This window comes from Acipenser ruthenus, unplaced genomic scaffold (assembly GCF_902713425.1).
Source record: "Acipenser ruthenus unplaced genomic scaffold, fAciRut3.2 maternal haplotype, whole genome shotgun sequence".
Taxonomy (NCBI): Eukaryota; Metazoa; Chordata; class Actinopteri; order Acipenseriformes; family Acipenseridae; genus Acipenser; species Acipenser ruthenus.
This window is the reverse complement of record NW_026708292.1, coordinates 35,001-62,500: the sequence shown is the minus strand read 5'-3', so window position 1 is coordinate 62,500 and position 27,500 is coordinate 35,001. Positions and strand designations below refer to the sequence as shown.

Below are 27,500 nucleotides of genomic sequence, written 5' to 3'. Positions count from 1 at the left end.
TCAGTGTGTGTGTGTGTGTGTGTGTCTCAGTGTGTGTGTGAGTGTGTGTGTGTGTGTCTCAGTGTGTGTGTGTGTGTGTGTGTGTGTGTGTGTGTGTCTCAGTGTGTGTGAGTGTGTGTGTGTGTCTCAGTGTGTGTGTGTGTGTGTCTCAGTGTGTGTGTCTGTGTGTGTGTGTGTGTGTGTGTGTGTGTGTCTCAGTGTGTGTGTGTGTGTGTGTGTGTGTGTGTGTGTGTGTGTGTGTGGTCTCAGTGTGTGTGTGTGTGTCTCAGTGTGTGTGTGTGTGTGTCTCAGTGTGTGTGTGTGTGTGTGTGTGTGTGTGTCTCAGTGTGTGTGTGTGTGTGTGTCTCAGTGTGTGTGTGTGTGTGTCTGTCTCTGTGTACGTTAGCTCTGATATTTCCCCTCCCCAGAATATATGCATGCATTGGACTTAATTATCCCAGATTACTTTTACTAATTCACAAATAAACAGAGGCATTTGGAAATCAATCGATAAACCAACGAATCAATCAATCAATAAACATTGTTTTAGACAGACTCGGGGCTTCATATCCCGTCTTCGGTCACGATTTTTAAATGACATTTTTAGAACTGTTAAGCACTATGAAATCGCTACGCAGATAGAGAGGTCGCGTGTAAAGAAGGACCTTCCCGTTTATAGGCTCGGGCTGCCCTCTTGTGGCCGTGTTGGGAAATGCACATAAGAACATAAGAAAGTTTACAAACGAGAGGAGGCCCCATTCAGCCCATCTTGCTCGTTTGGTTGTTAGTAGCTTATTGATCCCAGAATCTCATCAAGCAGCTTCTTGAAGGATCCCAGGGTGTCAGCTTCAACAACATTACTGGGGAGTTGGTTCCAGACCCTCACAATTCTCTGTGTAAAAAAGCACCTCCTATTTTCTGTTCTAAATGCCCCTTTATCTCAATTTGTGACCCCTGGTCCTTGTTTCTTTTTTCAGGTCCCCTGGGTTGTCTATACCTTTCAGGATTTTGAATGCTTGAATCAGATCGCCGCGTAGTCTTCTTTGTTCAAGACTGAATAGATTCAATTCTTTTAGCCTGTCTGCATACGACATGCCTTTTAAACCCGGGATAATTCTGGTTGCTCTTCTTTGCACTCTTTCTAGAGCAGCAATATCCTTTTTGTAACCAGAACTGAACACAATATTCTAGGTGAGGTCTTCCTAACGCATTGTAAAGTTTTAACATGACTTCCCTTGATTTTCTTGTGGATGTTTGGAAAAATCCGTTGCTAGGAAAACTTTTTATCTTTTACAAAAGTGAGCTAAATACATAAATACATATAGAAATTAATACATGTTTTAAAAATAGATTATACACGATAAATAACTAATCCAATAGGCTGTATGTACTGTGGTATATCATATATTAATGCTAAAAATGTATAAAAACGGACATTAATTACTAATAGTTAATTAATAATATTAACTTTTTTGTTAGTATAACATTGCATTGTTTTTGCAAATATATTTTTTATCCAGAATATATCATTATTGCTGGTGTATTATTATTTTTTTTTTAATGTGTGTCGTTTTCTCAATTTACGTTGATTTCTTCAGCTTAAATTTTATTTTGAAAAACATATTTTTTTTTAAATATGCAGAAAACAGAATAGAACTACCCGTTTCTTTTTTCTAAACTTCAATAAAACTACAGTATTTCTCTTTCGTCAGCCCGCGATGGTGTTTTTTTTAAAAAAAAAAATACACGATTTCAATATTTGTTTCCCCGTCGGACTCATTTGAGTGCGACAGGAACTGTTTTGCAAACTTCAGGAACTCTAGCGCCCGTGTAGCCGCGTTTCCTGGCCGGGGTGGTTCTTGCGGTAGCACCGTTTGGGTTTTGATTTTGTGTGGAGAGGGAGTGGGGCTCGTTTTGAGTTCGGAGAAGTTCGGAGAAGTTCGGAGATGGCGGAGAGCAGTCGGCTCTGTTCGGTTTGGGTCGGATCCGAAACCGGAATTCTTAAAGGTAGGAGATGAAAACGCGAATCGGTTTTGAAGTAAGCGGACGCGGAGAGCGCGGCGTGACCCCAGGGTGAAAATCAACACGTGTGACCCGACACCGCGGCTCTGAGATATTTAAACGTGATTCTGAGGAGTGTGTGTGTGTGTCTCTGTGTGTGTGTGTGTGTGTGTGTGTGTGTGTGTGTGCTCCGTGTTTACATGTTTAGGGACATGACGAGGTGAATGCGAAACACGCTTAGCATGGCTTAATGTACTTCAATTTAAACCCAACCACTAAAAACTTAGACATTAGATTATATACTATAATATTATAATACATTAGATTCTACTATAGTATTATAATACATGAGATTCTATACTATAGTATTATTATTATTATTAGTTTATTTAGCAGATGCCTTTATCCAAGGCGACTTACAGAGACTAGGGTGTGTGAACTATGCATCAGCTGCAGAGTCACTTACAACTACGTCTCACCCGAAAGACGGAGCACAAGGAGGTGAAGTGACTTGCTCAGGGTCACACAATGAGTCAGGGGCTGAGATGGGATTTGAACCGGGGACCTCCTGGTTACAAGCCCTTTTCTTTAACCACTGGACCACACAGCCTCCTAATACATTAGATTCTACTATAGTATTATAATACATTAGATTCTATACTATAATATTATGATACATTAGATTCTGCACAGAATAATATACGTTTCCCAGCGATGGGAATCAGACTCCTATTGCACAGCAGTGTGATCCAGTCCAGGTTTTACTGCTACCAGCTTGATCTGCCCCCAGTGTGTCTAGCTAACAAGCTCAGGGTGTGTCTGATTATTAAACTCCCAGTCAAACCAGGACTGGATCACACTGCTGTGCAGCGGGAGTCTCATTCCCATCTCTCTCGCTTCTTTGTGTGCAGGAGTGGACCTGGGTAAAAAGCAGGCGTTCAACTACAGCGATCTCTCCACGCTGAGCAGAGACCAGGAGGTCAGCGCCCTCTGCTGGGGGGATGACTTCGAGTCGGAGGTAAGCAGAACCGCCACTCGGGGGCGACACTGTGTCGACAGGGGTCTGGTTACCTGGCGTGGGTGTCTGTCTGCCTGTCTGTCTGTGAGTGGCCGTGTGCGAGAGTGTGTGTGTGTGTGTTGATCTCTCCTCTCTTCCTGTGCTGTAGGTGCTGGTGGGCTGTGTAAACAGGACAGTGAAGACTTTCAGCACTGAAAAGAGCCGCTTCACTGAATTCAGACACTGTCCCGGGGGAGAGGGGCCCTTCAGGGGGCTGGCGGTGTGGGACGGGTAGGTACCCCAATAAAATAACACCCCGACATCAACCTCCTGATCATTTCAATATTAATAATAATAATAATAATAATAATAATAATAATAATAATAATACTAGACTTCATTGAGGGGCGCTCTGAACCCCAGGACTGGGTGCAGCAGCAGCAGCAGGGCTAGTGTGAGTTTGTAACCCTGCTCAAACTCCTGGCTCCTGATCATTTCAATATTAATAATAATAATAATAATACTAGACTTCATTGAGGGGAGCTCTGAACCCCAGGACTGGGTGCAGCAGCAGCAGCAGCAGGGCTAGTGTGAGTTTGTAACCCTGCTCAAACTCCTGGCTCCTGATCATTTCAATATTAATAATAATAATACTAGACTTCATTGAGGGGAGCTCTGAACCCCAGGACTGGGTGCAGCAGCAGCAGCAGCAGCAGCTGGGCTAGTGTGAGTTTGTAACCCTGCTCAAACTCCTGGCTCCTGATCATCTCTCTCTCTCTCTCTCTCTTTCTCTCTCCCTCTCTCAGCTCCCTGATCACTTGTGTGGAGTCTGGTTTGCTGAAGGTCTGGAAGGAGGGATCAGTTGACAGTGTGAGTTCACAGGAATGTCTCTAACACCTCTGACACACAGAATGATCTGCTAGACGCGTTTCTCTGGATATGCACACATTTATATATATATATACATATACAATTATATATAGTAATGTAACATAACTAACGCATCATCATTTACATCTGAAATTGTATACTAACAGACATTTGTGTGTGTGTGTCTCCCTCTGCGTGTGCGTGTGGCAGGCTGAGATCACAGTGGGCCCCGATGTTTATAAGATGTGTCAGAGCCCGTCGCAGCGCCACCGTGTGGCCACCGGGGGGAAGGAGAACGACTTGAAGATCTGGGACCTGCAGCGACCGGAGGAGCCCGTGTTCCGAGCGAAAAACGTAACGAATTTCCGGAGAGACTCTGAACTCGGAGCTGCCTTAATACAGGAGAATAGCCAGCAGGGATCGATACAGACAGAGATATATATATATATATGGGAATCAGGACTCCCATCGCACAGCAGTGTGATCCAGTCCAGGTTTCACTGCTACCAGCTTGATCAGCCCCCAGTGTGTCTAGCTAACAAGCTCAGGTGTGTCTGATTATTAAACTCCCAGTGAAACCAGGACTGGATCACACTGCTGTGCAGCGGGAGTCTGATTCCCAGCCCTACAGCTGAAGTGAACTGTTTTAATGTCTAGATCATGTGTGTCTTGATGTGCTGAACACTGGAAAATAATACTGAGTGTGAAAATCAGATCAGAAATTATTATTATTATTATTATTATTATTATATATTATTATTATTATTATAATAACAATGAGTAGAGATAGCAGCATTATTAGTAGTAGCTATTATTATTATTATTTATTATTATTATTATTATTATTATTAATAATAACATGTGTAGAGATAGCAGCATTATTAGTAGTACCTATTATTATTAGTATTATTATTATTATTATTATTAATATTCAGTGCTATTAGGAGCTCCGAGTCCCTCTGCATCATCTCCACAGTCAGAATCCGCGCTGCCCCGTCCTGCCCCTAACCCCCCTCCCCTCCTCCCCCCCCAGCTTCGTAATGACTGGCTGGACCTGCGGGGTCCCCGTGTGGATTCGGGACATGCAGTTCATCCGGGGTCAGACAAGGTCGTGACCTCGACAGGGTACCATCAGGTGAGCTGATTTGGGTTTTTTATAGACTCTCTCTCTCTCTCTCTATATGTCGACCCAGCGGACTTCTATGACCTGAAAAAAGAAACAAGGACCAGGGGTCACAAGTGGAGATTAGATAAAGGGGCATTCAGAACAGAAAATAGGAGGCACTTTTTTACACAGAGAATTGTGAGGGTCTGGAACTCCCCAGTAATGTTGTTGAAGCTGACACCCTGGGATCCTTCAAGAAGCTGCTTGATGAGATTCTGGGATCAATAAGCTACTAACAACCAAACCAGCAAAGATGGGCTGAATGGAGCCTCCTCTCGTTTGGAAACTTTCTTATGTTCTTATATATATATAATAATAGATGGGCTTCAGTGAGTTACAGGAAAATAATTCCAGTCCTGGTTTCACTGGGAGTTTAATAATCAGACACACCTGAGCTTGTTAGCTAGACACACTGGGGGCTGATCAAGCTGGTAGCAGTAAAACCTGGACTGGATCACACTGCTGTGGGATAGGAGTCTGATTCCCAGCCCTGTGCTGACCTGGAGTTTGTTTTTCCCCAGGTTCGTGTGTACGACCCCGCCTCCCCACAGAGACGCCCCGTCCTGCAGGTGGAGTACGAGGAGTACCCCCTCACCGCCCTGTCTCTCACCGCCGACGCAAAGTACGCACCCCCAAATGCGACCCCCTCGGTTTCCGTTCGTTCATTTTTAACACAGATTTCAGTTCTTCGATTTTCGCTGTTAAGTTTAATAGGCATGAGGTATAGTCATGATATTAATACTAATACTACTACTAATAATAATAACTATTAACCTGCAACCCTGCGGGACTCTGCCCCCCTGGTGGGTGTAAGTAACATTGCGTGTGTTTTCCGTGGTGTTTGTAACTGGTGTATTTGTGACGACAGGAAATGATGTACAATGTGAATCTAAAACGGCTTCTCTCTCCTCTCTCTCTCTCTCTCTCTCTGTCTCTCTCTCCTCTCTCTCTCTCTCTCTCTCTCTCTCTCTAGTTCTGTTGTCGTTGGAAACACACACGGACAGGTCGCCATCATTGATCTCAGACAAGGTAAGTGCAAGACTGCACCCCCTTCCTCTCTCTCTCTCTCTCTCTCTCTCCCCCCTCTCTCTCTCTCTCTCTCTCTCTCTCTCTCCCTCTCTCTCTCCCTCTCTCTCTCTCTCTCTCTCTCTCTCTCTCTCTCTACTCTCTCTCTCTCTCTCTCTCTCTCTCAGGTCGTTTGCTCCGGTGTTTGAAGGGTGTAGCTGCAGTGTTCTCTCTCTGCAGTGTCACTCATCGCTCCTCTGTCTCTCTCTCTCTCTCTCTCTCTCTCTCTCTCTCTCTCTCTCTCTCTCTCTCTCTCTCTCAGGTCGTTTGCTCCGGTGTTTGAAGGGTGTAGCTGGCAGTGTTCTCTCTCTGCAGTGTCACTCATCGCTCCTCTCTCTCTCTCTCTCTCTCTCTCTCTCTCTCTCTCTCTCTCCTTCTCTCTCTCTCTCTCTCTCTCTCTCTCTCTCTCTCTCTCTCTCTCAGGTCGTTTGCTCCGGTGTTTGAAGGGTGTTGCTGGCAGTGTTCTCTCTCTGCAGTGTCACTCATCGCTCCTCTCTCTCTCTCTCTCTCTCTCTCTCTCCTCTCTCGCTCTCTCTCTCTCTCTCTCTCTCTCTCTCTCTCTCAGGTCGTTTGCTCCGGTGTTTGAAGGGTGTTGCTGGCAGTGTTCTCTCTCTGCAGTGTCACTCATCGCTCCCCCTGGTGGCGTCCTGTGGGCTCGACAGGTTCCTGCGGATTCACAACACACAGGACGGCCGGCTCCAGCACAAGGTGAAGCACCTGACCTGTCATCCATCCATCCATCCATTCGTCCATCCGTCCTGTCATCCATTCATCCATCTGACCTGTCATCCATCCATCCATCCATCCATCTGTCCTGTCATCCATTCGTCCATCCATCCTGTCATCCATCCATTCGTCCATCCGTCCTGTCATCCATCCATCCATTCATTCATCCATCCGTCCTGTCATCCATTCATCCATCTGTCCTGTCATCCATCCATCCATCCATTCATCCATCCATCTGTCCTGTCATCCATTCATCCATCCATCCATTCATCCATCCATCCATTCATCCATCCTGTCATACATCCATCCATCCATTAATTCATCTGTCCTGTCATCCATCCATCCATCCATTCATCCATTCATCCATCCGTCCTGTCATCCATCCATCCATCCATCCATTCATTCATCCATCTGTCCTGTCATCCATTCATCCATCCGTCCTGTCATCCATCCATCCATCTGTCCATCCATCCGTCCATCCATCCATCCATCTGTCCATCTATCAGCCATTCGTCTATCTATCCATCCGTATCCATCTATCCATCCATCTCTGTCTGTTCATCTGTCTTCCTTCATCCATCCGTTCATCCGTCTAGCTATTCATCCATCCATCCATCCATCAATTCAAGCTGTCTATCTTCATTCATCTCCACCCACCCACCCTTCCATTCGTTCATCTATCTCTCTATCCATGTATCTATTTTCATCCATCCATCCATCAATTCAAGCTGTCTATCTTCATTCATCTCCACCCACCCACCCTTCCATTCGTTCATCTATCTCTCTATCCATGTATCTATTTTCATCCATCCATCCATCCATCCATCCATCAATTCAAGCTGTCTATCTTCATTCATCTCCACCCACCCACCCTTCCATTTGTTCATCTATCTCTCTATCCATGTATCTATTTTCATCCATCCATCCATCAATTCAAGCTGTCTATCTTCATTCATCTCCACCCACCCACCCTTCCATTCGTTCATCTATCTCTCTATCCATGTATCTATTTTCATCCATCCATCCATCCATCCATCCATCAATTCAAGCTGTCTATCTTCATTCATCTCCACCCACCCACCCTTCCATTTGTTCATCTATCTCTCTATCCATGTATCTATTTTCATCCATCCATCCATCAATTCAAGCTGTCTATCTTCATTCATCTCCACCCACCCACCCTTCCATTCGTTCATCTATCTCTCTATCCATGTATCTATTTTCATCCATCCATCCATCAATTCAAGCTGTCTATCTTCATTCATCTCCACCCACCCACCCTTCCATTCGTTCATCTATCTCTCTATCCATGTATCTATTTTCATCCATCCATCCATCCATCCATCCATCAATTCAAGCTGTCTATCTTCATTCATCTCCACCCACCCACCCTTCCATTCGTTCATCTATCTCTCTATCCATGTATCTATTTTCATCCATCCATCTATCCATTCATCTCTCCATCCCTCTCGTTGTGTTAATCTCTCTCTCCTCGTTGTGTTTGCTTCCTCTCTCAGGTTTATCTCAAATCCAGGCTGAACTGTCTGCTCTTCTCAAGCCAGGACAGGCTGGAGGTGAGGAGGGGGGGGGGGGACATTATTATTATTATTATTATTATTATTATTATTTATTTCTTAGCAGACGCCCTTATCCAGGGCGACTTACAATCGTAAGCAAATACATTTCAAGTGTTTACAATACAAGTAATACAATAAGAGCAAGAAATACAATAACTTTTGTTCAAGTAAAGTACAAGTGTGACAAACCACAATTCAATAATACAGCAGATAATAGTGATAGTTACATCAGGATATGATTAAATAGTGATAGTTACATCAGGATGTGATTAAATAGTGATAGTTACATCAGGATGTGATTAAATACAAAGTACTACAGGTTAAACACTTGGCAGATTACAGTATTCTGAAGTACAGGATTAAATGCAGTAAAATAGGGGCTGATAAGAGCAAAATAAAGCACATTTAAATGAAAGGTGATAGTGTCCCAGGATACAAACAAAGGAGTTCTACAGGTGCTCTTTGAAGAGGTGGGTCTTAAGGAGGCGCCGGAATGTGGTCAGGGACTGGGCAGTCCTGACATCTGTAGGAAGGTCATTCCACCACTGTGGAGCAAGGTTGGAGAGGGAGCGGGCTCTGGAGGCAGGGGAGCGTAGCGGAGGTAGAGCCAGTCTTCTAGTGCAGGCGGAGCGGAGAGGTCGAGTGGGGGTGTAGGGAGAGATGAGGGTCTGGAGGTAGCTGGGTGCAGACTGGTCATCTGTAGGCTAGTACAAGAGTCTTGAACTGGATGCGAGCGGTGATCGGGAGCCAGTGGAGCGAGCGGAGTAGTGGAGTAGCGTGGGCGAAGCGAGGCAGAGAGAACACCAGGCGAGCAGCACAGTTCTGGATGAGCTGGAGCGGACGGGTGGCGGACGCAGGGAGGCCAGCCAGGAGGGAGTTGCAGTAGTCTAGGCGGGAGAGTACCAGGGCCTGGACCAGGAGCTGGGTAGCATATTAATAATATACTGTGGGATCCACATGAGTAGAACTATCAGAAAATAAGCCCAGCATTGCATTGCACAGCAGTGTGATCCAGTCCTGGTTTCACTGGGAGTTTAATAATCAGACACACCTGAGCTTGTTAGCGAGACACACTCAGTAAAACCTGGACTGGATCACACTGCTGTGAGATAGGAGTCTCATCATGTGCTCTGTTCCCTGACAGGCTGACGGAGAGACGGCGCTCCAGGATGGAGTGAAGGAGGAAGACGAGGAGGAGGAGGATGAGGTGTGGGCCGACATGCCCACCGTGACGGACAGAGCTGGGGGGGGCAAGAGGAGGAACGAGAGCGAGGAGGAACCGCAGCCCAGCACAGGCCCCGACGCAGCGGGGAAGACAAAGAGCACGACACAGGCCAAGAAAAAAACCAAGGGGATGACAATTGGAGCGACACAGGCCAAGAAAACCAAGGGGAAGACAATTGACGCGACACAGGCCAAGAAAACCAAGGGGAAGACAATTGATGCGACACAGGCCAAGAAAACCAAGGGGAAGACAATTGACGCGACACAGGCCAAGAAAACTAAAAGGAAACTGAGAGCCAGCTCTTGAGAGACCAGAACCCCTCCAGGGAGGAAAATGAGACTCCCACTGCACAGCAGTGTGATCCAGTCCTGGTTTCACTTGGAGTTTAATAATCAGACTCACCCTGAGCTTGTTAGCTAGACACACTGGGGGCTGATCAAGCTGGTAGCAGTGAAACCTGGACTGGATCACACTGCTGTGCAATAGGAGTCTGATTCCCAGCCCTGAAGACTCCTGTGTTTTAGAACCCTATGCCCTGCTTTGCTGTAACTTGAGTGATAAACTGTATATTTGATTCCCATCATGCTCTGCAGTTGTGTTGTTGTATTTATTGGGGTAATTAAGTGTGTGTGTGTGTCTGTATTACGCTGACTCCCAACAGATAAACACACGGGCATATAAACAAACTGGACCATCAGCTAGGTTTTAGGGTTCTTTCTAAGCGCTTGTTGTGTCCCTACAAAATCAAAACAGGCCTTTGGGAGGGGGTACATATAAACAAACTGGACTATCATCAAGGCCTGGCAACTTTATTTAAATATTATATATATATATAAACCTTTCCTGCTATGACTGCCTTTGTGGCGACTTTCACGCAATTTGATTGGGTCGTGTAATACTGAAATTTGCATGTCCCGATTTACCCATTATATATATATAATGAAATTGAAATCGCTAGCTGTGAGCTCCCAAGACGGCGAGCCGCGGCACGCTGTCCTCGTCCAGCCTCCTTTTCTTTCTGTGATTTTCTCTATTGCTTTCATTCCAGCTTGCAATTCAGCTGCTGAAATCGCTCGCTATCCAGCGTCCAATCAGCTGTGTCTCTAATTAGGTGATGAAGCGCCTCTGCTTCAGTCACTGTCACTCAAGCGTGTCGTGGGCAAGGATGAATTATTATTATTATTATTATTATTATTATTATTATTATTATTATTATTATTTGTTTATTTAGCAGACGTCTTTATCCAAGGCGACTTACAGAGTCTAGGGTGTGTGAACTATGCATCAGCTGCAGAGTCACTTACAACTACGTCTCACCCGAAAGACGGAGCACAAGGAGGTTAAGTGACTTGCTCAGGGTCACACAGTGAGTCAGTGGCTGAGGTGGGATTTGAACCGGGGACCTCCTGGTTACAAGCCCTTTTCTTTAACCACTGGACCACACAGCCATAGATGTGTTATAATAGTGTTAATTTTGATGCTCGTGTATATATGCGGGTATATGGAAGACGAGCAAGCAAACGGATGAGAGCCTCACACGACAGGGGGATGTCTCCCCAAATATAATACTATGTATATATATATATATATATGTATGTACGTTTACAAAAGCACTTTTTTGTCCAGCTATGCTTTCAGTATTTCATGCATGAAAGAGTTCGTATTTTACTGCGATGGTATTTTAATAACAACAGGCAACCGCTCGATTAAGTTTCGGAGTCAAAACTGGAGCCCGAAGAATTTGGGACCGAAAAAGGCGATGGTGGGCGGAGCCTTGTGACGTAACGCACCTGGAGTGTTTTTTTTTTTTTTTCGCGTGCTGACGTCATCCGCGGGGCGGGTCGCTCGCGCACAGCAGACGTGGCACCGACGTCGGTACTGTTCCAGAAGAACCCGGATTGTGAAGCGAGTCGACGCGGCGGCGGAGCGAAGCAGAGACGCGGAGTTAAAATCGGTGAGGTTCAGGAGTATTTGTGTTTGTTTTTTTAAAATATCTGTAAAAGTGTGAGGGAAAATATGTCTAAGTTTTTAAAGTAAACAACGTCTGGGTATAGAAAGGAAAAAAAAAATATATATAAATTTTGTACAAAGTTGTCAGTAGCCGCGTGACATTCTCCGGTTTCTGTTTTTTTTTTTTTTTTTTTTTGTGGAAAACGTTGAGTTTTGTTTTTATTTGACGGTTTAATTCGTTGTTTCTTGTCGCCTCTCTCGAAGTAAAAAAATCGCAGCGGCGGATACGGCGTCGGCGCTTCAACCGAGCTTAAGCGAAAATAAATAAATAAATTGTGGGAGGCGTTTCTTTGAATGACCGGCCAATGAGGAGTCGAAACTGCAGCCAGCTGCTTCGATTGACACCTGAGCGCACCAGTCAGATTGCCAGAAAGAAGAAAACCGGCTGTGGGGCGGAGGGGCGTCGAAGAAGCGGTTAGCCAATCGTGAGAGGGGGTGGCGTTCAGAGGCGGGTGATTGATGGGTCGGGTGTCCAATCGGTTTGGCGGGATTCGCGTTGCGAGGGGACAGCAAGGTAGGCTGTGCGAATCCGTCTGTGTTTAAAACCCACCTTTCCGCTCGCAGACGCAACGAGAATTTTAATAAAGAAACTGAAATTCAATAAAAATCGAACCGAAACTGCAAAATAACATCGAGTAGGCATCTCTACAGCCCTGGGTACCACCATTTATATTAATATTATTACGTGTGTGTTGTTTCTCAATACCATATGCTAGTATTATTATTATTATTATTATTATTATTATTATTATTTTAAATACTGTTAGCTAATTCAAGACACGGTCTTTGTTTTGCTGGTAATAATGCGTTGTATGTTGATTTTATTTGAACTCGTATTATTGATATATTATATTTATATATTATATTTACAGACAACACCTGTAAAACTCAACGCTTCCCTTCTGGTCTGTAGATCACTCTGTCTTTTAAAACACTAAACTGCACGGATCTGCCCCCCCCCCTGTGTTACTGTATTTAATCCTGCACTGAATCCAGTCTGTAGGATCTTGTATTTCACCTGCGCTCGTACCTGACCCTGATGTAACTATACCGCTCCTGAGCTGCCCTGATATCAAATCGTACTGTGTTTTGTGATCGCTCTTATTAAGACTGAAGTCATTGTATTCTGTATCTTTGCTCGTAATTGTACTGTAATTCCTGATTATGTATTTATTGTATACAACTGTAAGTCGCCCTGGGTAAGGGCGTGTGCTAAGAAATAGATAATAATAAGTCACCTTTTTAATATGTTTTGGTTTGCTTTGTAAGTAGCAATGTGTATTAATAATAATAATAATAATAATAATAATAATAATATTATTTTCGGATTCCCTCACCTGATGCGCTATACTTGCACTATTGCCCTGCTAATCTGTCACTGTCGATACAACTCGCTGTAATCCGAACTTGTTGCATCCTAGTTCATATTGTATTCTAGTAGTGTTATTATTATACATAGCATCCTGGTTCATATTGGATTCTAGTAGTGTTATTATTATACATAGCATCCTAGTTCATATTGGATTCTAGTAGTGTTATTATTATACATAGCATCCTAGTTCATATTGGATTCTAGTAGTGTTATTATTATACAGAGCATCCTAGTTCATATTGGATTCTACTAGTGTTATTATTATACAGAGCATCCTAGTTCATATTGGATTCTAGTAGTGTTATTATTATACAGAGCATCCTAGTTCATATTGGATTCTAGTAGTGTTATTATTATACAGAGCATCCTAGTTCATATTGGATTCTAGTAGTGTTATTATTATACACAGCATCCTAGTTCATATTGGATTCTAGTAGTGTTATTATTATACACAGCATCCTAGTTCATATTGGATTCTAGTAGTGTTATTATTATACACAGCATCCTAGTTCATATTGGATTCTAGTAGTGTTATTATTATACACAGCATCCTAGTTCATATTGGATTCTAGTAGTGTTATTATTATACATAGCATCCTAGTTCATATTGGATTCTAGTAGTGTTATTATTATACATAGCATCCTAGTTCATATTGGATTCTAGTAGTGTTATTATTATACATAGCATCCTAGTTCATATTGGATTCTAGTAGTGTTATTATACATAGCATCCTAGTTCATATTGGATTCTAGTAGTGTTATTATACATAGCATCCTAGTTCATATTGGATTCTAGTAGTGTTATTATTATACACAGCATCCTAGTTCATATTGGATTCTAGTAGTGTTATTATTATACACAGCATCCTAGTTCATATTGGATTCTAGTAGTGTTATTATTATACACAGCATCCTAGTTCATATTGGATTCTAGTAGTGTTATTATTATTATACATAGCATCCTAGTTCATATTGGATTCTAGTAGTGTTATTATTATACATAGCATCCTAGTTCATATTGGATTCTAGTAGTGTTATTATTATACACAGCATCCTAGTTCATATTGGATTCTAGTAGTGTTATTATTATACACAGCATCCTAGTTCATATTGGATTCTAGTAGTGTTATTATTATACATAGCATCCTAGTTCATATTGGATTCTAGTAGTGTTATTATTATACATAGCATCCTAGTTCATATTGGATTCTAGTAGTGTTATTATTATACAGAGCATCCTAGTTCATATTGGATTCTAGTAGTGTTATTATTATACACAGCATCCTAGTTCATATTGGATTCTAGTAGTGTTATTATTATACATAGCATCCTAGTTCATATTGGATTCTAGTAGTGTTATTATTATACAGAGCATCCTAGTTCATATTGGATTCTAGTAGTGTTATTATTATACAGAGCATCCTAGTTCATATTGGATTCTAGTAGTGTTATTATTATACAGAGCATCCTAGTTCATATTGGATTCTAGTAGTGTTATTATTATACACAGCATCCTAGTTCATATTGGATTCTAGTAGTGTTATTATTATACAGAGCATCCTAGTTCATATTGGATTCTAGCAGTGTTATTATTATACAGAGCATCCTAGTTCATATTGGATTCTAGTAGTGTTATTATTATACAGAGCATCCTAGTTCATATTGGATTCTAGTAGTGTTATTATTATACACAGCATCCTAGTTCATATTGGATTCTAGTAGTGTTATTATTATACACAGCATCCTAGTTCATATTGGATTCTAGTAGTGTTATTATTATACATAGCATCCTAGTTCATATTGGATTCTAGTAGTGTTATTATTATACAGAGCATCCTAGTTCATATTGGATTCTAGTAGTGTTATTATTATACAGAGCATCCTAGTTCATATTGGATTCTAGTAGTGTTATTATTATACACAGCATCCTAGTTCATATTGGATTCTAGTAGTGTTATTATTATACAGAGCATCCTAGTTCATATTGGATTCTAGTAGTGTTATTATTATACAGAGCATCCTAGTTCATATTGGATTCTAGTAGTGTTATTATTATACACGGCATCCTAGTTCATATTGGATTCTAGTAGTGTTATTATTATACACGGCATCCTAGTTCATATTGGATTCTAGTAGTGTTATTATTATACAGAGCATCCTAGTTCATATTGGATTCTAGTAGTGTTATTATTATACAGAGCATCCTAGTTCATATTGGATTCTAGTAGTGTTATTATTATACACAGCATCCTAGTTCATATTGGATTCTAGTAGTGTTATTATTATACACAGCATCCTAGTTCATATTGGATTCTAGTAGTGTTATTATTATACATAGCATCCTAGTTCATATTGGATTCTAGTAGTGTTATTATTATACAGAGCATCCTAGTTCATATTGGATTCTAGTAGTGTTATTATTATACAGAGCATCCTAGTTCATATTGGATTCTAGTAGTGTTATTATTATACAGAGCATCCTAGTTCATATTGGATTCTAGTAGTGTTATTATTATACATAGCATCCTAGTTCATATTGGATTCTAGTAGTGTTATTATTATACAGAGCATCCTAGTTCATATTGGATTCTAGTAGTGTTATTATTATACAGAGCATCCTAGTTCATATTGGATTCTAGTAGTGTTATTATTTGCACTTGCTGTTAACTACACTGTGTTTAAATATGAAGCTTGCATTGTAACCCTGCGCTGCCCTGTGACACCTGTGTGAGTCGCCTTGGGTGAAGGCGTCTGCCGAATACATAAATTATTGAATTGAATCAGCCATTCAGCAGACGCTTTTATCCAAAGCGACTCACAGAGACTAGGGGGTGAACTCTGCTTCATCAACAACTGCTGCTGCTGCTGCTGCTGCTGCTGCAGAGTCACTTCCAATAGGAGCTCGTTTGTTTTACGTCTCATCCGAAGGACGGAGCACAAGGAGGTGAAGTGACTCGCTCAGGGTCACGCACACACACACACGCACACACACACACACACACGCACACACACAGGGAGTCAGTGGCTGAGCCGGGATTTGAACCTCCTGGTATCGAGACCCCTTTTCTCTAACCACAGGGACCAGCGAGCCTCTAAATAATAATGATAATAGTAATAATAAGTGACAGTGGCTGGAGCTGACCGGCGTGTGTGTTTTTGTGCTCGTTTTGAAGGTGATGAGTCTCGATGAATGCAAGGCGAAGGCACGGTTCTAGAAGCACCGAGCAGGGAGTGTATCTGGGACCCTCGCACACACAGGCGCTACCCCCCCGCCCCCCCCGCAGCCAGCACCCCCCCGGAGCCCCTCATCCACGACATCATGTCCTGCCGGGACCGGACCAACGAGTTCATGTCAGCATGCAAATCACTACAGGGGAGACAGGTAGGAGAGAGGAGAGGATAGAGGAGCTGGGAAGAGAGAAGGGGGGAGAGTGAGGGAGAGGTGCTGGGAAGAGAGAGAAGAGCTGGGAAGAGAGAAGGGTAGAGAGAGGGAGATGTGCTGGGAAGAGAGAGGGGTGCTTGGAAGAGAGAAGGGTAGAGAGAGGGAGATGTGCTAGGAAGAGAGAGGGGTGCTGGGAAGAGAGAAGGGTAGAGGGAGAAAGAGAGGAGCTGGGGAGAGAGGGAGACGAGCTGGGAAGAGAGGAGCTGGGGAGAGAGGGAGACGAGCTGGGAAGAGAGAAGGGGGAGCGCGAGGGAGAGGTGCTGGGAAGAGAGAGAAGAGCTGGGAAGAGAGAAGGGTAGAGAGAGGGAGATGTGCTGGGAAGAGAGAAGGGTAGAGAGAGGGAGATGTGCTGGGAAGAGAGAGGGGTGCTGGGAAGAGAGAAGGGTAGAGGGAGAAAGAGAGGAGCTGGGGAGAGAGGGAGACGAGCTGGGAAGAGAGAAGGGGGAGCGCGAGGGAGAGGTGCTGGGAAGAGAGAGAAGAGCTGGGAAGAGGGAGAAAGAAAGAGGGAGAGGAGCTGGAAAGAGAGGAGAGCTAGGAAGAGAGGGAGAAAGAGAGGAGCTGGGGAGAGAGAGAGGAGAGAGAGGAGCTGGGGAGAGGGAGAGAGAGGAGCTGGGGAGAGAGGAGAGAGAGAGAGGAGGGAGAGGGAGGAGAGCTGGGAAGAGAGGGAGAAAGGATGAGGGGGAGGGAAGGAGGAGAAACTAATGACCTGTCAGTTTGAGCATTGATGATTGCCTGTGGATTGATCATTGCTGATGTATTGCCTGTGGATTGATCATTGATACCCGATTGATATCTGATTGCACCCCTGTCCCTCTGTCTGTGTTTCAGAATGGTGTCCCGCTGAACAAGCCCTCCCTGACCGCAGTGAAGCAGAGGAGTGACTTCACTCTCATGGCAAAGTGAGCGCCCCCACCAGGACTAGTGCAGCGACTGCACTCCCTGAGCAGAGCCAGGAACCAGACTCCCATTGCACAGTGCTGTGATCCAGTCCTGGTTTCACTGGGAGTTTAATAATCAGACACACCTGAGCTTGTTAGCTAGACACACTGGGGGCTGATCAAGCTGGTAGCAGTAAAACCTGGACTGGATCACACTGCTGTGCGATGGGAGTCCCAGCTCTGTTGTCAGTGGTGATGTTTAGTAGCCGGGAGTCAGTAAGTCACCTGATTCCACTTCCTCTCTCTTTTTTCCTTCAGGAGAATCGGGAAGGATTTGAGTAACACGTTTGCCAAACTGGAAAAGATGACGATACGTAAGAAATGTTTATTTATATAACATGTTTATTCATTTTATAAGAGTTACACTTACAGCCGAAGGATTTGCATCTCCCATCTATATAGAATGAACTCCCTCAGCTTCATAGAGTCCAGTGAAAGCTGCTGAATAATGTTCCCTTGTTAACATATTGAATTCCACCCCCTCTATATAGAATGAACTCCCTCAGCTTCATAGAGTCCAATGAAAGCTGCTGAATAATGTTCCCTTGTTAACATATTGAATTCCACCCCCTCTATATAGAATGAACTCCCTCAGCTTCATAGAGTCCAGTGAAAGCTGCTGAATAATGTTCCCTTGTTAACATATTGAATTCCACACCCTCTATATAGAATGAACTCCCTCAGCTTCATAGAGTCCAGTGAAAGCTGCTGAATAATGTTCCCTTGTTAACATATTGAATTCCACACCCAGCGCTTTGTAGTTTCAGATACCAGTTGATAAATCTGCGACCCTCTCCCCTGATAGTCAGCACCTGATTTCTGCGGAGAGTTCGGTCCCACTCCTCCAGTAATAACGCGATTGTGACGCTCCACCTCTTAATGAAGTGTTAATTAATTTTGTTTTTGCTTCTCAGTGGCCAAAAGGAAATCTCTGTTCGATGACAAAGCGGTCGAGATTGAAGAACTCACCTACATCATCAAACAGGTAAACCCGTTCACATGGATCAATTACTGAAGAGTCGCGCAGTCCCGACGCAACACACCACCATCAGCAAGCATCGGAACCCAATTCACTGCATCCTGACAAACGTTTCCACTAGAAGTCTTTCTCAGCATCTTCAGTGTAAATTCAATGGCAAACGTTTCCACTAGAAGTCTCTCTCAGGGTCTTCAGTGTAAATTCAATGGCAAACGTTTCCACTAGAAGTCTCTCTCAGTGTCTTCAGTGTAAATTCAATGGCAAATGTTTCCATTGAAAGACTTCCAGTCGAAATGTTCGCTGTCGTTCTTAATCCTCTGATCTGAAACCCCTGCTGACGTTCTCCCTCCTTCTCTCCCTCCCTCTCTCCCTCTCCCAGGATATCAACAGCCTGAATAAGCAGATTGCTCAGCTGCAGGATTTGGTACGAGCGCACAGCTCTCAGAATGGGAGGCACGTCCAGAGCCACTCCAACACCATCGTCGTGTCCCTGCAGGTGAGAGAGAGACATACACAGAGAGAGAGAGACACAGACAGACAGAGAGAGAGTGAGAGAGAGACACACAGCCACACAGAGAGACACACACAGCCACATAGCTCTGGAGCCACTGCAATCTCCCCTGGTAAAGACAGTCCCAGCACTGGATCCAGTACAGTCAGGGGAGCGCAGGGGTCCCCGAGGGTCTCCCCTGGTAAAGGCACGACCAAGTACATTTTAAAAACTAAGTAATCAATAATAATGTTGTGGCTGAATTTCTGATTTTGTTTTTTTTCTCTCCTGTTTTCAGTCCAAACTGGCCTCCATGTCGAACGACTTCAAGTCCGTGCTGGAAGTCAGAACAGAGGTCAGTGTCCTGCCATCGTCCCAGCTGCAAAATCCACAGCGTGTCAAAACAACAAATTAACCAATAATAATTATGTAAACGAGGGAACATTATTCAGCAGATTTCACTGGACTCTATGAAGCTGAGGGAGTTCATTCTATATAGAGGGGGTGGAATTCAATATGTTAACAAGGGAACATTATTCAGCAGCTTTCATTGGACTCTATGAAGCTGAGGGAGTTCATTCTATATAGAGGGGGTGGAATTCAATATGTTAACAAGGGAACATTATTCAGCAGCTTTCATTGGACTCTATGAAGCTGAGGGAGTTCATTCTATATAGAGGGGGTGGAATTCAATATGTTAACAAGGGAACATTATTCAGCAGCTTTCACTGGACTCTATGAAGCTGAGGGAGTTCATTCTATATAGAGGGGGTGGAATTCAATATGTTAACAAGGGAACATTATTCAGCAGCTTTCATTGGACTCTATGAAGCTGAGGGAGTTCATTCTATATAGAGGGGGTGTGATTCAATATGTTAACACGGGAACATTATTCAGCAGCTTTCACTGGACTCTGTGAAGCAGGATTTGATAGATATTTTTAGTTTTCTATGAAGGTTTCTGGCTGTAGCTGTTCTGTAGCGTCTCTCCTCTTGCGTTCGCCCTGCAGTGTGAACGATCCTCCCGTCTCTCTCCTTTCAGAATCTGAAGCAGCAGCGATCTCGGAGGGAGCAGTTCTCTCGGCCCCCTGCCTCCACCGGACCGCGGCACGCAAACAACTTCGGTGAGGAGCGCAGGCGTCCAGTCGGGCACGAGTCTCGCGATTACATCCTGTGCAGAAAGCGTCGCGATTCATGGAGACACAGTGACTCGGTCCAGCCCTAGCTAGGAACTGGCTAACTCTGGTTTAGAACTTTTTATTTTCTTATGTCCTAACACCTCTCTCTCTCTCTCTCTCTCTCTCTCTCTCTCTCTCTCTCTCTCTCTCTCTCTCTCTCTCTCTCTCTCTCTCTCTCTCTCTCTCTCTCTCTCTCTCTCTCTCTCTCTCTCTCTCTCTCTCCTCTTCCCTCCCCTCTCTCGCCTCGCCTCTCCTCTCCAGGCAGCTCAGTGTTGATGCAAGATGAGAGTCGGAGCTCCGGTGCTGTCTCCATTGATATGGACTCGAGAGCCAGCCAGCAGCTCCAGCTCATCGACGAGCAGGTCAGTGCAGCGAGACCTCACCCCCCCACAGCTTCTCTCGACACGCCCCCCCCCTGCCACACTGACCAGTGTTGATGCTGCTGTGTTTTCAGGACGTTCAGAGCCGGGGTGATATTAGTGTTAATATTCTCAGTGTTGGTGTTTTTAACCCTGTGCTCTCTCTCTCTCTCCCTCTCTCCAGGACTCGTACATTCAGAGCCGGGCCGACACCATGCAGAATATCGAGTCCACCATCGTGGAGCTGGGGTCCATCTTCCAGCAACTCGCTCACATGGTGAAGGAGCAGGAGGAGACGGTGCAGAGGTGAGACACGCACACACACTGACTCACACACAGAGCTCTGTACAGCTCTATACACATGGTGAAGGAGCCCGAGGAGGGTGCAGAGGTGAGACACGCACACACACTGACACACACACACACTGACTCACACACACACTGACACACACACACAGAGCTCTGTACAGCTCTATACACATGGTGAAGGAGCAGGAGGAGGGTGCAGAGGTGAGACACGCACACACACTGACTCACACACACACTGAGACACACACACAGACACTGACACACACACACAGACACACTGACACTGACACACACACACACACTGACTCACACACACACAGAGCTCTGTACAGCTCGATACACATGGTGAAGGAGCAGGAGGAGGGTGCAGAGGTGAGACACGCACACACACTGACTCACACACACACACTGACACACACATACACACACACACACACAGAGCTCTGTACAGCTCTATACACATGGTGAAGGAGCAGGAGGAGGGTGCAGAGGTGAGACACGCACACACACACACTGAGACACACACACAGACACTGACACACACACAGAGACACACTGACACTGACACACACACACACACACTGACTCACACACACACAGAGCTCTGTACAGCTCGATACACATGGTGAAGGAGCAGGAGGAGGGTGCAGAGGTGAGACACGCACACACACTGACTCACACACACACACTGACACACACATACACACACACACACACACAGAGCTCTGTACAGCTCGATACACATGGTGAAGGAGCAGGAGGAGGGTGCAGAGGTGAGACACGCACACACACTGACTCACACACACACACTGACTCACACACACACTGAGACACACACACACACACTGACACACACACACACACAGAGCTCTGTACAGCTCGATACACATGGTGGTTTACTGTGGGTTTCTGCCCCTGTGGCACTCCCTCTGATTTGCCTCTTACCCCACTCCCGCAGGATCGACGCCCACGTTGAGGACACGCAGCTCCACGTGGAAGGGGCTCACGGAGAGATCCTCAAATACTTCCAGTCCGTCACGTCCAACCGCTGGCTCCTCATCAAGATCTTCCTCATCCTCATCGTGTTCTTCATCGTCTTCGTGGTGTTCCTGGCCTAACGAGGGAGCGGGGGGGGGAGGAGGAGGAGGAGAGGAAACTTTCATCGAAATCGTTGACTTTTTCTTTCTAAAATGATTTTCAATCATTCTCTTTGATACTGAACCAACAGAGAATGAAAAGATAAATCTGGGAGATCTATAGACAGATATAATCTATCTGTCTGTCTACAATGCCACCCTCTCCAAGCTGGTCCAGATGAATTGACTTGCAGGTTTGAGGTGCCCTGTGTTAAATCGGACAGTATCACTCGACAGTTTATTGGGGGTCCCTCTGTTAAATCGGGGGGCCCCCCCCAGCCCCTCGACTGTCTCTCTGCTCCGCACAGCACTCTGAATCGCATTCCTCTTTAAAGATTTACAGCAGCAGCGACTGAACAGAGGAGGAGGAGGACGGTTTTGTGTTTTTTTGAAGTGTCTGTAAACGTACTGGCCTGCCTGCTTCGGTATTTATCTGGGAAGGGGACTTCCACGAATCTGCACGGGGACGAGCGAAGAACGAAACCATGAAGAATCATTTAAAAAAAATAATAAAATAAGACTTTAACCCAAAACCTCAGGCCGTCCCGGGGCTGCGTTCGGATTTCTGTTCCCTGTGGCTGAGTATAAAACAGGAAGGAAGAGCCGTGATCCAGTCCTGGTTTCACTGGGAGTTTAATAATCAGACACACCTGAGCTTGTTAGCTAGACACACTGGGGGCTGATCAAGCTGGTAGCAGTAAAACCTGGACTGGATCACACTGCTGTGGGATAGGAGTCTTGTTACCAGCCCTGTAATAATAATGCTGGTTATCATCACAGGGATGGGGGGGGGCGGGGTAGGGTAAGTTACAGAAATACATCATTTGGTTGGTTGACAAAAGGTTGGTTTCACAAGCCCATGTAGCCTTTAACGGGCTGGTGAAACCAGCCTCCTGAGTATTTAAATAACGCGTGCGTGCGTTTTTTTTTTTTTTTGCTTCAGGTCGCTAACTGGAATAACATTTTCAATCGTACGATGTGATATTTTTTTTTTTTTTTAAGCCAATTTTATGTCGTTTTACAAAAAGTGCTTTAAGAAAAATGACACCAAACTGTTTTTCACTTAAGTAACATTCCAGCTCCTCTCTCTCTCTCTCTCTCTCTCTCTCTCTTTCTTTCTCTCTCTCTCTCTCTCTTTCTTTCTGTCTCTCCTTTTTTTTCTCTCTCTCCACCATCCCCCTCTCCATCTCCTGCTCAAATTAAATGTGAATTTAAAAAGCTGTAAATATAACCCCCCCCCCCCCCCCCGACCCCCCTCAATACATTATTTTATTAAAAAATAAAAATTTCAGAGAACGCCTCGCTTCTCCTTAATCCACAGAGACTTGCTGAGTGCGTTTCTACTGAACTGCATCGTTTCTGTCTGAACATCAACAAGCTTTCTGTCTAGCTAGCACCCTGCGGGTTAAACATCACAGCGCTGGGAGCGAGACTCCCGCTGCACAGCAGTGTGATCCGGTCCTGGTTTCACTGGGAGTTTAATAATCAGACACACCTGAGCTTGTTAGCTAGACACACTGGGGGCTGATCAAGCTGGTAGCAGTAAAACCTGGACTGGATCACACTGCTGTGCAATAGGAGTCTTGCTACCAGCTTAGTGCTAATGTAAGTCTGTGAAACCAGCCTGTTTAACAAACTTAAGCTAATCTTAAAGGCAAACAGAAGTCTACAGTGTCCAGGGTTCATTTAAGGACCTAAAGGTGACTGTTTTTTGTTGTCAGAATAAAAACATTCACTCCTTTAAATAAAAAAAAGGTAAAAGTTGGATTTTTTGGTGTTAAAAAAATGTACGAGTGTCCCTTTTTTGTGTCTCCAAATGAAAAGCTGAAGCTCTTTAAGGATAATGATGCTTTTCTCTCCTCTCCTCTCTCCCTCTCATCCCTCTCTCTCCTTTCCTCCAGTGAATGCAGTAGAAGTTTCAATACGCTTCTGTAAAATTTGTATATAAGAGACAGAGTTAATAAACAGTGAATCGCACAGCGCTTCTTGAAGCAGCCTCGCTGTCGTGTGTGCCTCCTTTCTTACTTCTGCGTCTCTGCTGCTGCGTGCAGTGCAGTGCAGAAAATAACGGCGTGTTTATAATTATTACTGCTCCAAAGAGACAGCTTTGTCAAGGGAAAGTGTGTTTGAAAACAAACCGTGCATGTGCCTGCAGGCTGTTGATGCCATGGTATAATTATTATACTATATAATTATTAATAGAGGCGCCATTGCTACGTTATATTGGCTGGTCTGTAAGGGCGCAATTCTCAGCGTGACCGGCAGAGGGCGGCACCTTTCATCTCTTTACCTCTTGAAATGAGACGGTATTGAATTTCAATTGCTGGAGTACATAATAATAATAATAATAATAATACTGTATTAATAATATTACTAAAAGTGGTTGAAAAATAGAATACAATGTGTCTTATAAAAAAGTGTACATAGATTGTCATTATTTTAATTTGCTTAGAAATGCTTTGTGAGAAATTGATATATTAGTTAATACTAACTTATGATAATATTTTAAATTAATATTAGTTAATACTAACATGATGATAAATTGTTATAAAATTGTTTTTATTTTTTTGGAAGAATAAAATGTGTCTTCTATAAAGTGTACCTTACCGCGTATTATTATTATTATTATTATTATTATTATTATTATTATTTGTTTAGAAATGTTTTGTGGGAAACTGGTCTATGAAGTATAATTCAATGTTTAATAAAGTGATTCTAGCTTCAGAAAGCATCCTATAATTCTCGAACCCCGTGCAGCGGTGAAAGAAACTCCTCTTCCTGCAGGCGTGTGTTTTCATTTGGACCCAGGGTGCTACGCATTCATGGTGCTGCACGATGAATTTCTCAGTTTGCATGACGTTACTTCACTCTCCTCTAAATAAACAAACTGACAGGTAAGATCGTCTGCAAATCAAAATAATAATAATAATAATAATAATAATAAATAATAATAATAATAATAATAATAATAATAATAATAATAATAAACAGAAAAAAAAAAAAACGCTCAGAGTTCCTGAAGTGTGAAAGAATGTTTTTATTGAAATGACAAAAACATTTGGAGATTTACAGAAAACCTTATTTGGAAAAAAAAAAACTTGCAATGCAGAATGATCATGTATCTGAAATAGCAGGCAGAGGTTACCCTAGTTTTTTTTAAATATTTTTTATGACCCCTGTATGTATTATTATTATTATTATTTATTTCTTAGCAGACACCCTTATCCAGGGCGACTTACAATCGCAAGCAAATACAAATACATTCAAGTGTTACAATACAAGTAATACAATAAGAGCAAGAAATACAATAACTTTTTCAAGTGTGACAAACCACAATTCAATAATACAGCAGATAATAGTGAAAGTTACATCAGGATATGATTAAATAGTGATAGTTACATCAGGATATGATGTATTGTTAGACGGTATTTACACAAACTGTAGGTGAATTCAAAACCCTCCCACGGTCGTCTTTATACTAAAACAATTACAATCGTGCTTCCCCGGCCTAGACTCTACTTCAAACTCAGCAGAAAGACCACAAGACCCCACCGATGACGTTGCAGGAGGGTGTGGTGACGCGTCCGCTCTGCGCTGTCCACTGACGGTGTGTTTACACTTCCTCCTCAATGTCTTCAGTGTCTTCAGTGTGGGGGGGGTGAGTCTTCATCGAAGACCCTGAGAGAGACTTGTAGTGGAAACATTTGCCATTGAATTTACACTGAAGACGCTGAGAGAGACTTCTAGTGGAAACGTTTGCCATTGAATTTACACTGAAGACGCTGAGAGAGACTTCTAGTGGAAGCATTTGCCATTGAATTTACACTGAAGACGCTGAGAGAGACTTCTAGTGGAAACGTTTGCCATTGAATTTACACTGAAGACACTGAGAAAGACTTCTAGTGGAAACGTTTGCCATTGAATTTACACTGAAGACGCTGAGAAAGACTTCTAGTGGAAACGTTTGCCATTGAATTTACACTGAAGACGCTGAGAGAGACTTCTAGTGGAAACGTTTGCCATTGAATTTACACTGAAGACGCTGAGAAAGACTTCTAGTGGAAACGTTTGCCGTTGAATTTACACTGAAGACGCTGAGAGAGACTTCTAGTGGAAACGTTTGCCATTGAATTTACACTGAAGACGCTGAGAAAGACTTCTAGTGGAAACGTTTGCCATTGAATTTACACTGAAGACGCTGAGAGAGACTTCTAGTGGAAACGTTTGCCATTGAATTTACACTGAAGACGCTGAGAGAGACTTCTAGTGGAAACGTTTGCCATTGAATTTACACTGAAGACGCTGAGAGAGACTTCTAGTGGAAACGTTTGCCATTGAATTTACACTGAAGACCCTGAGAGAGACTTCTAATGGAAACGTTTGCCATTGAATTTACACTGAAGACGCTGAGAAAGACTTCTAGTGGAAACGTTTCCTCCCTTTCTCTAGTTAGGGGCCCCTCGTCTGCTCGCACGGGGTGATCTCCGGCATGCTCCGGACCCTCCTGGCCCCGCCCCCCAGCCCCGCCTCCTCGTCGCTGTCCTCGTCGAGGGTGGAGCCGGAGGGGGCGGGGTTTCTGGAGGGGTTGATGCGGAGGCGGGACTTGAAGGTCATGACTGACAGGCTCTTGGAGCGCTGCTTGTCCCAGCCCCGCTGTTCCAGCTGCCGCTCCTCCTCCCTCCCGCGCTCCTCGTCCAGCGAGTCGCACAGCACGGAGCGGAAAATACGAGACACCTCGTGAACGTCCGGCTCGTACTCCATCACCAGCTTCCGGAACCTGCAGGGGGAGAGGAGGGGGGGGGGGGGGGGGGGCATCAACCGAAACGCATTTCAGCTTGAATTGGTGTCTTCTAGTTTCAATAACACCCTGTCCCCTCTCCTCCCCTCTCCACTCCCCCCTCCCCTCTCACCTCTCTCCACTCTCCCCTCTCCTCTCTCCACCCTCCCCTCTCTCTCTCCTCTCCTCTCCTCCCCTCTCCACTCCCCCTCCCACCCTCTCTCTCCTCTCCACTTCCCCCTCCCCTCTCCCACCCTCTCTCTCCCCCCTCCCCGTTCTCTCCTCTCTCCACTCCCCCCTCTCTCCTCTCTCCACCCTCTCGCCTCTCTTCCCCTCTCTTCTTCTCCCCTCTCTCCCCTCCCCTCTCCTCTCCCCCTTTCTTCTCCTCTCCCCCTCTCCCTCACTCTCTTCTTCTCCCCTCTCCTCCCCCCTTTCTTCTCCTCTCCCCCTCTCCCTCGCTCTCTCTCCTCTCCCCCCCTCCCTCCTCACCTCAGTATGACGGGCCCGCACTGGGATGGCTGTATTTTGGCGCACAGGTCCTGCAGTTCCAGTGTCTCCCCTCTCTCCCCTCTGCTCTCCCCCTCTCTCCTCTCCCCCCTCCCTCCTCACCTCAGTATGACAGGCCCGCACTGGGATGGCTGTATTTTGGCGCACAGGTCCTGCAGTTCCAGTGTCTCTCCAGGGCTGAGCTGGTAGGCGGGTTTGGGGGTGACAGCGAGCCAGGTGTAATCCACGCTGGAGCGGCGCCTCCTCCCCTCGGCCGCGCGCTCCAGCTGCAGCCGCTCCGAGCGCCTGAGCAGCGAGCCGAGCTCCGACATCAGCATCTCCGAGGAGCGGGGCGAGAGGAGCGGCTGAGAGGAGCCGAAGAGAGCCATGGAGAACATCAAGAGCTGAGAGAGAGGGAGA

The 27,500-nt window shown here is 44.7% G+C and overlaps 2 protein-coding genes and 1 pseudogene across 4 annotated transcripts in view; 2 read left to right on the top strand and 1 right to left on the bottom strand.

Moving 5' to 3' along the window:
- Nucleotides 1-1,775: 1,775 nt before the first annotated feature.
- LOC131730536 (WD repeat-containing protein 74-like) lies at nucleotides 1,776-10,190 on the top strand. The gene is given in 13 exon segments (XM_059020660.1): nucleotides 1,776-1,986; nucleotides 2,892-2,998; nucleotides 3,147-3,268; nucleotides 3,784-3,847; nucleotides 4,058-4,201; nucleotides 4,881-4,907; nucleotides 4,909-4,939; nucleotides 4,942-4,982; nucleotides 5,534-5,634; nucleotides 5,986-6,041; nucleotides 6,643-6,785; nucleotides 8,321-8,377; nucleotides 9,525-10,190. Coding segments are annotated over 13 exon segments (1,341 nt in total). The 5' UTR covers nucleotides 1,776-1,925; the 3' UTR covers nucleotides 9,912-10,190.
- Nucleotides 10,191-16,163: 5,973 nt separating this feature from the next.
- LOC117962691 (syntaxin-5-like) lies at nucleotides 16,164-23,816 on the top strand (annotated as a pseudogene).
- A 1,018-nt stretch (nucleotides 23,817-24,834) lies between these two features.
- Nucleotides 24,835-27,500, bottom strand: part of LOC131730537 (protein RD3-like) — a 3,619-nt gene continuing 953 nt past the window's right edge. For 2 of the 3 annotated variants that reach the window (XM_059020663.1, XM_059020662.1), the window contains 2 exons: nucleotides 27,204-27,500; nucleotides 24,835-26,594 (listed from right to left, as the gene is read on the bottom strand). The exon at nucleotides 27,204-27,500 is cut by the window's right edge. In XM_059020663.1, coding sequence (XP_058876646.1) covers nucleotides 26,267-26,594; nucleotides 27,204-27,500 — 625 coding nt within the window. In that variant the 3' untranslated portion in view covers nucleotides 24,835-26,266. The remainder of the gene's footprint in view (nucleotides 26,595-27,203) is intronic. The other variant, XM_059020661.1, reaches the window with a different exon arrangement.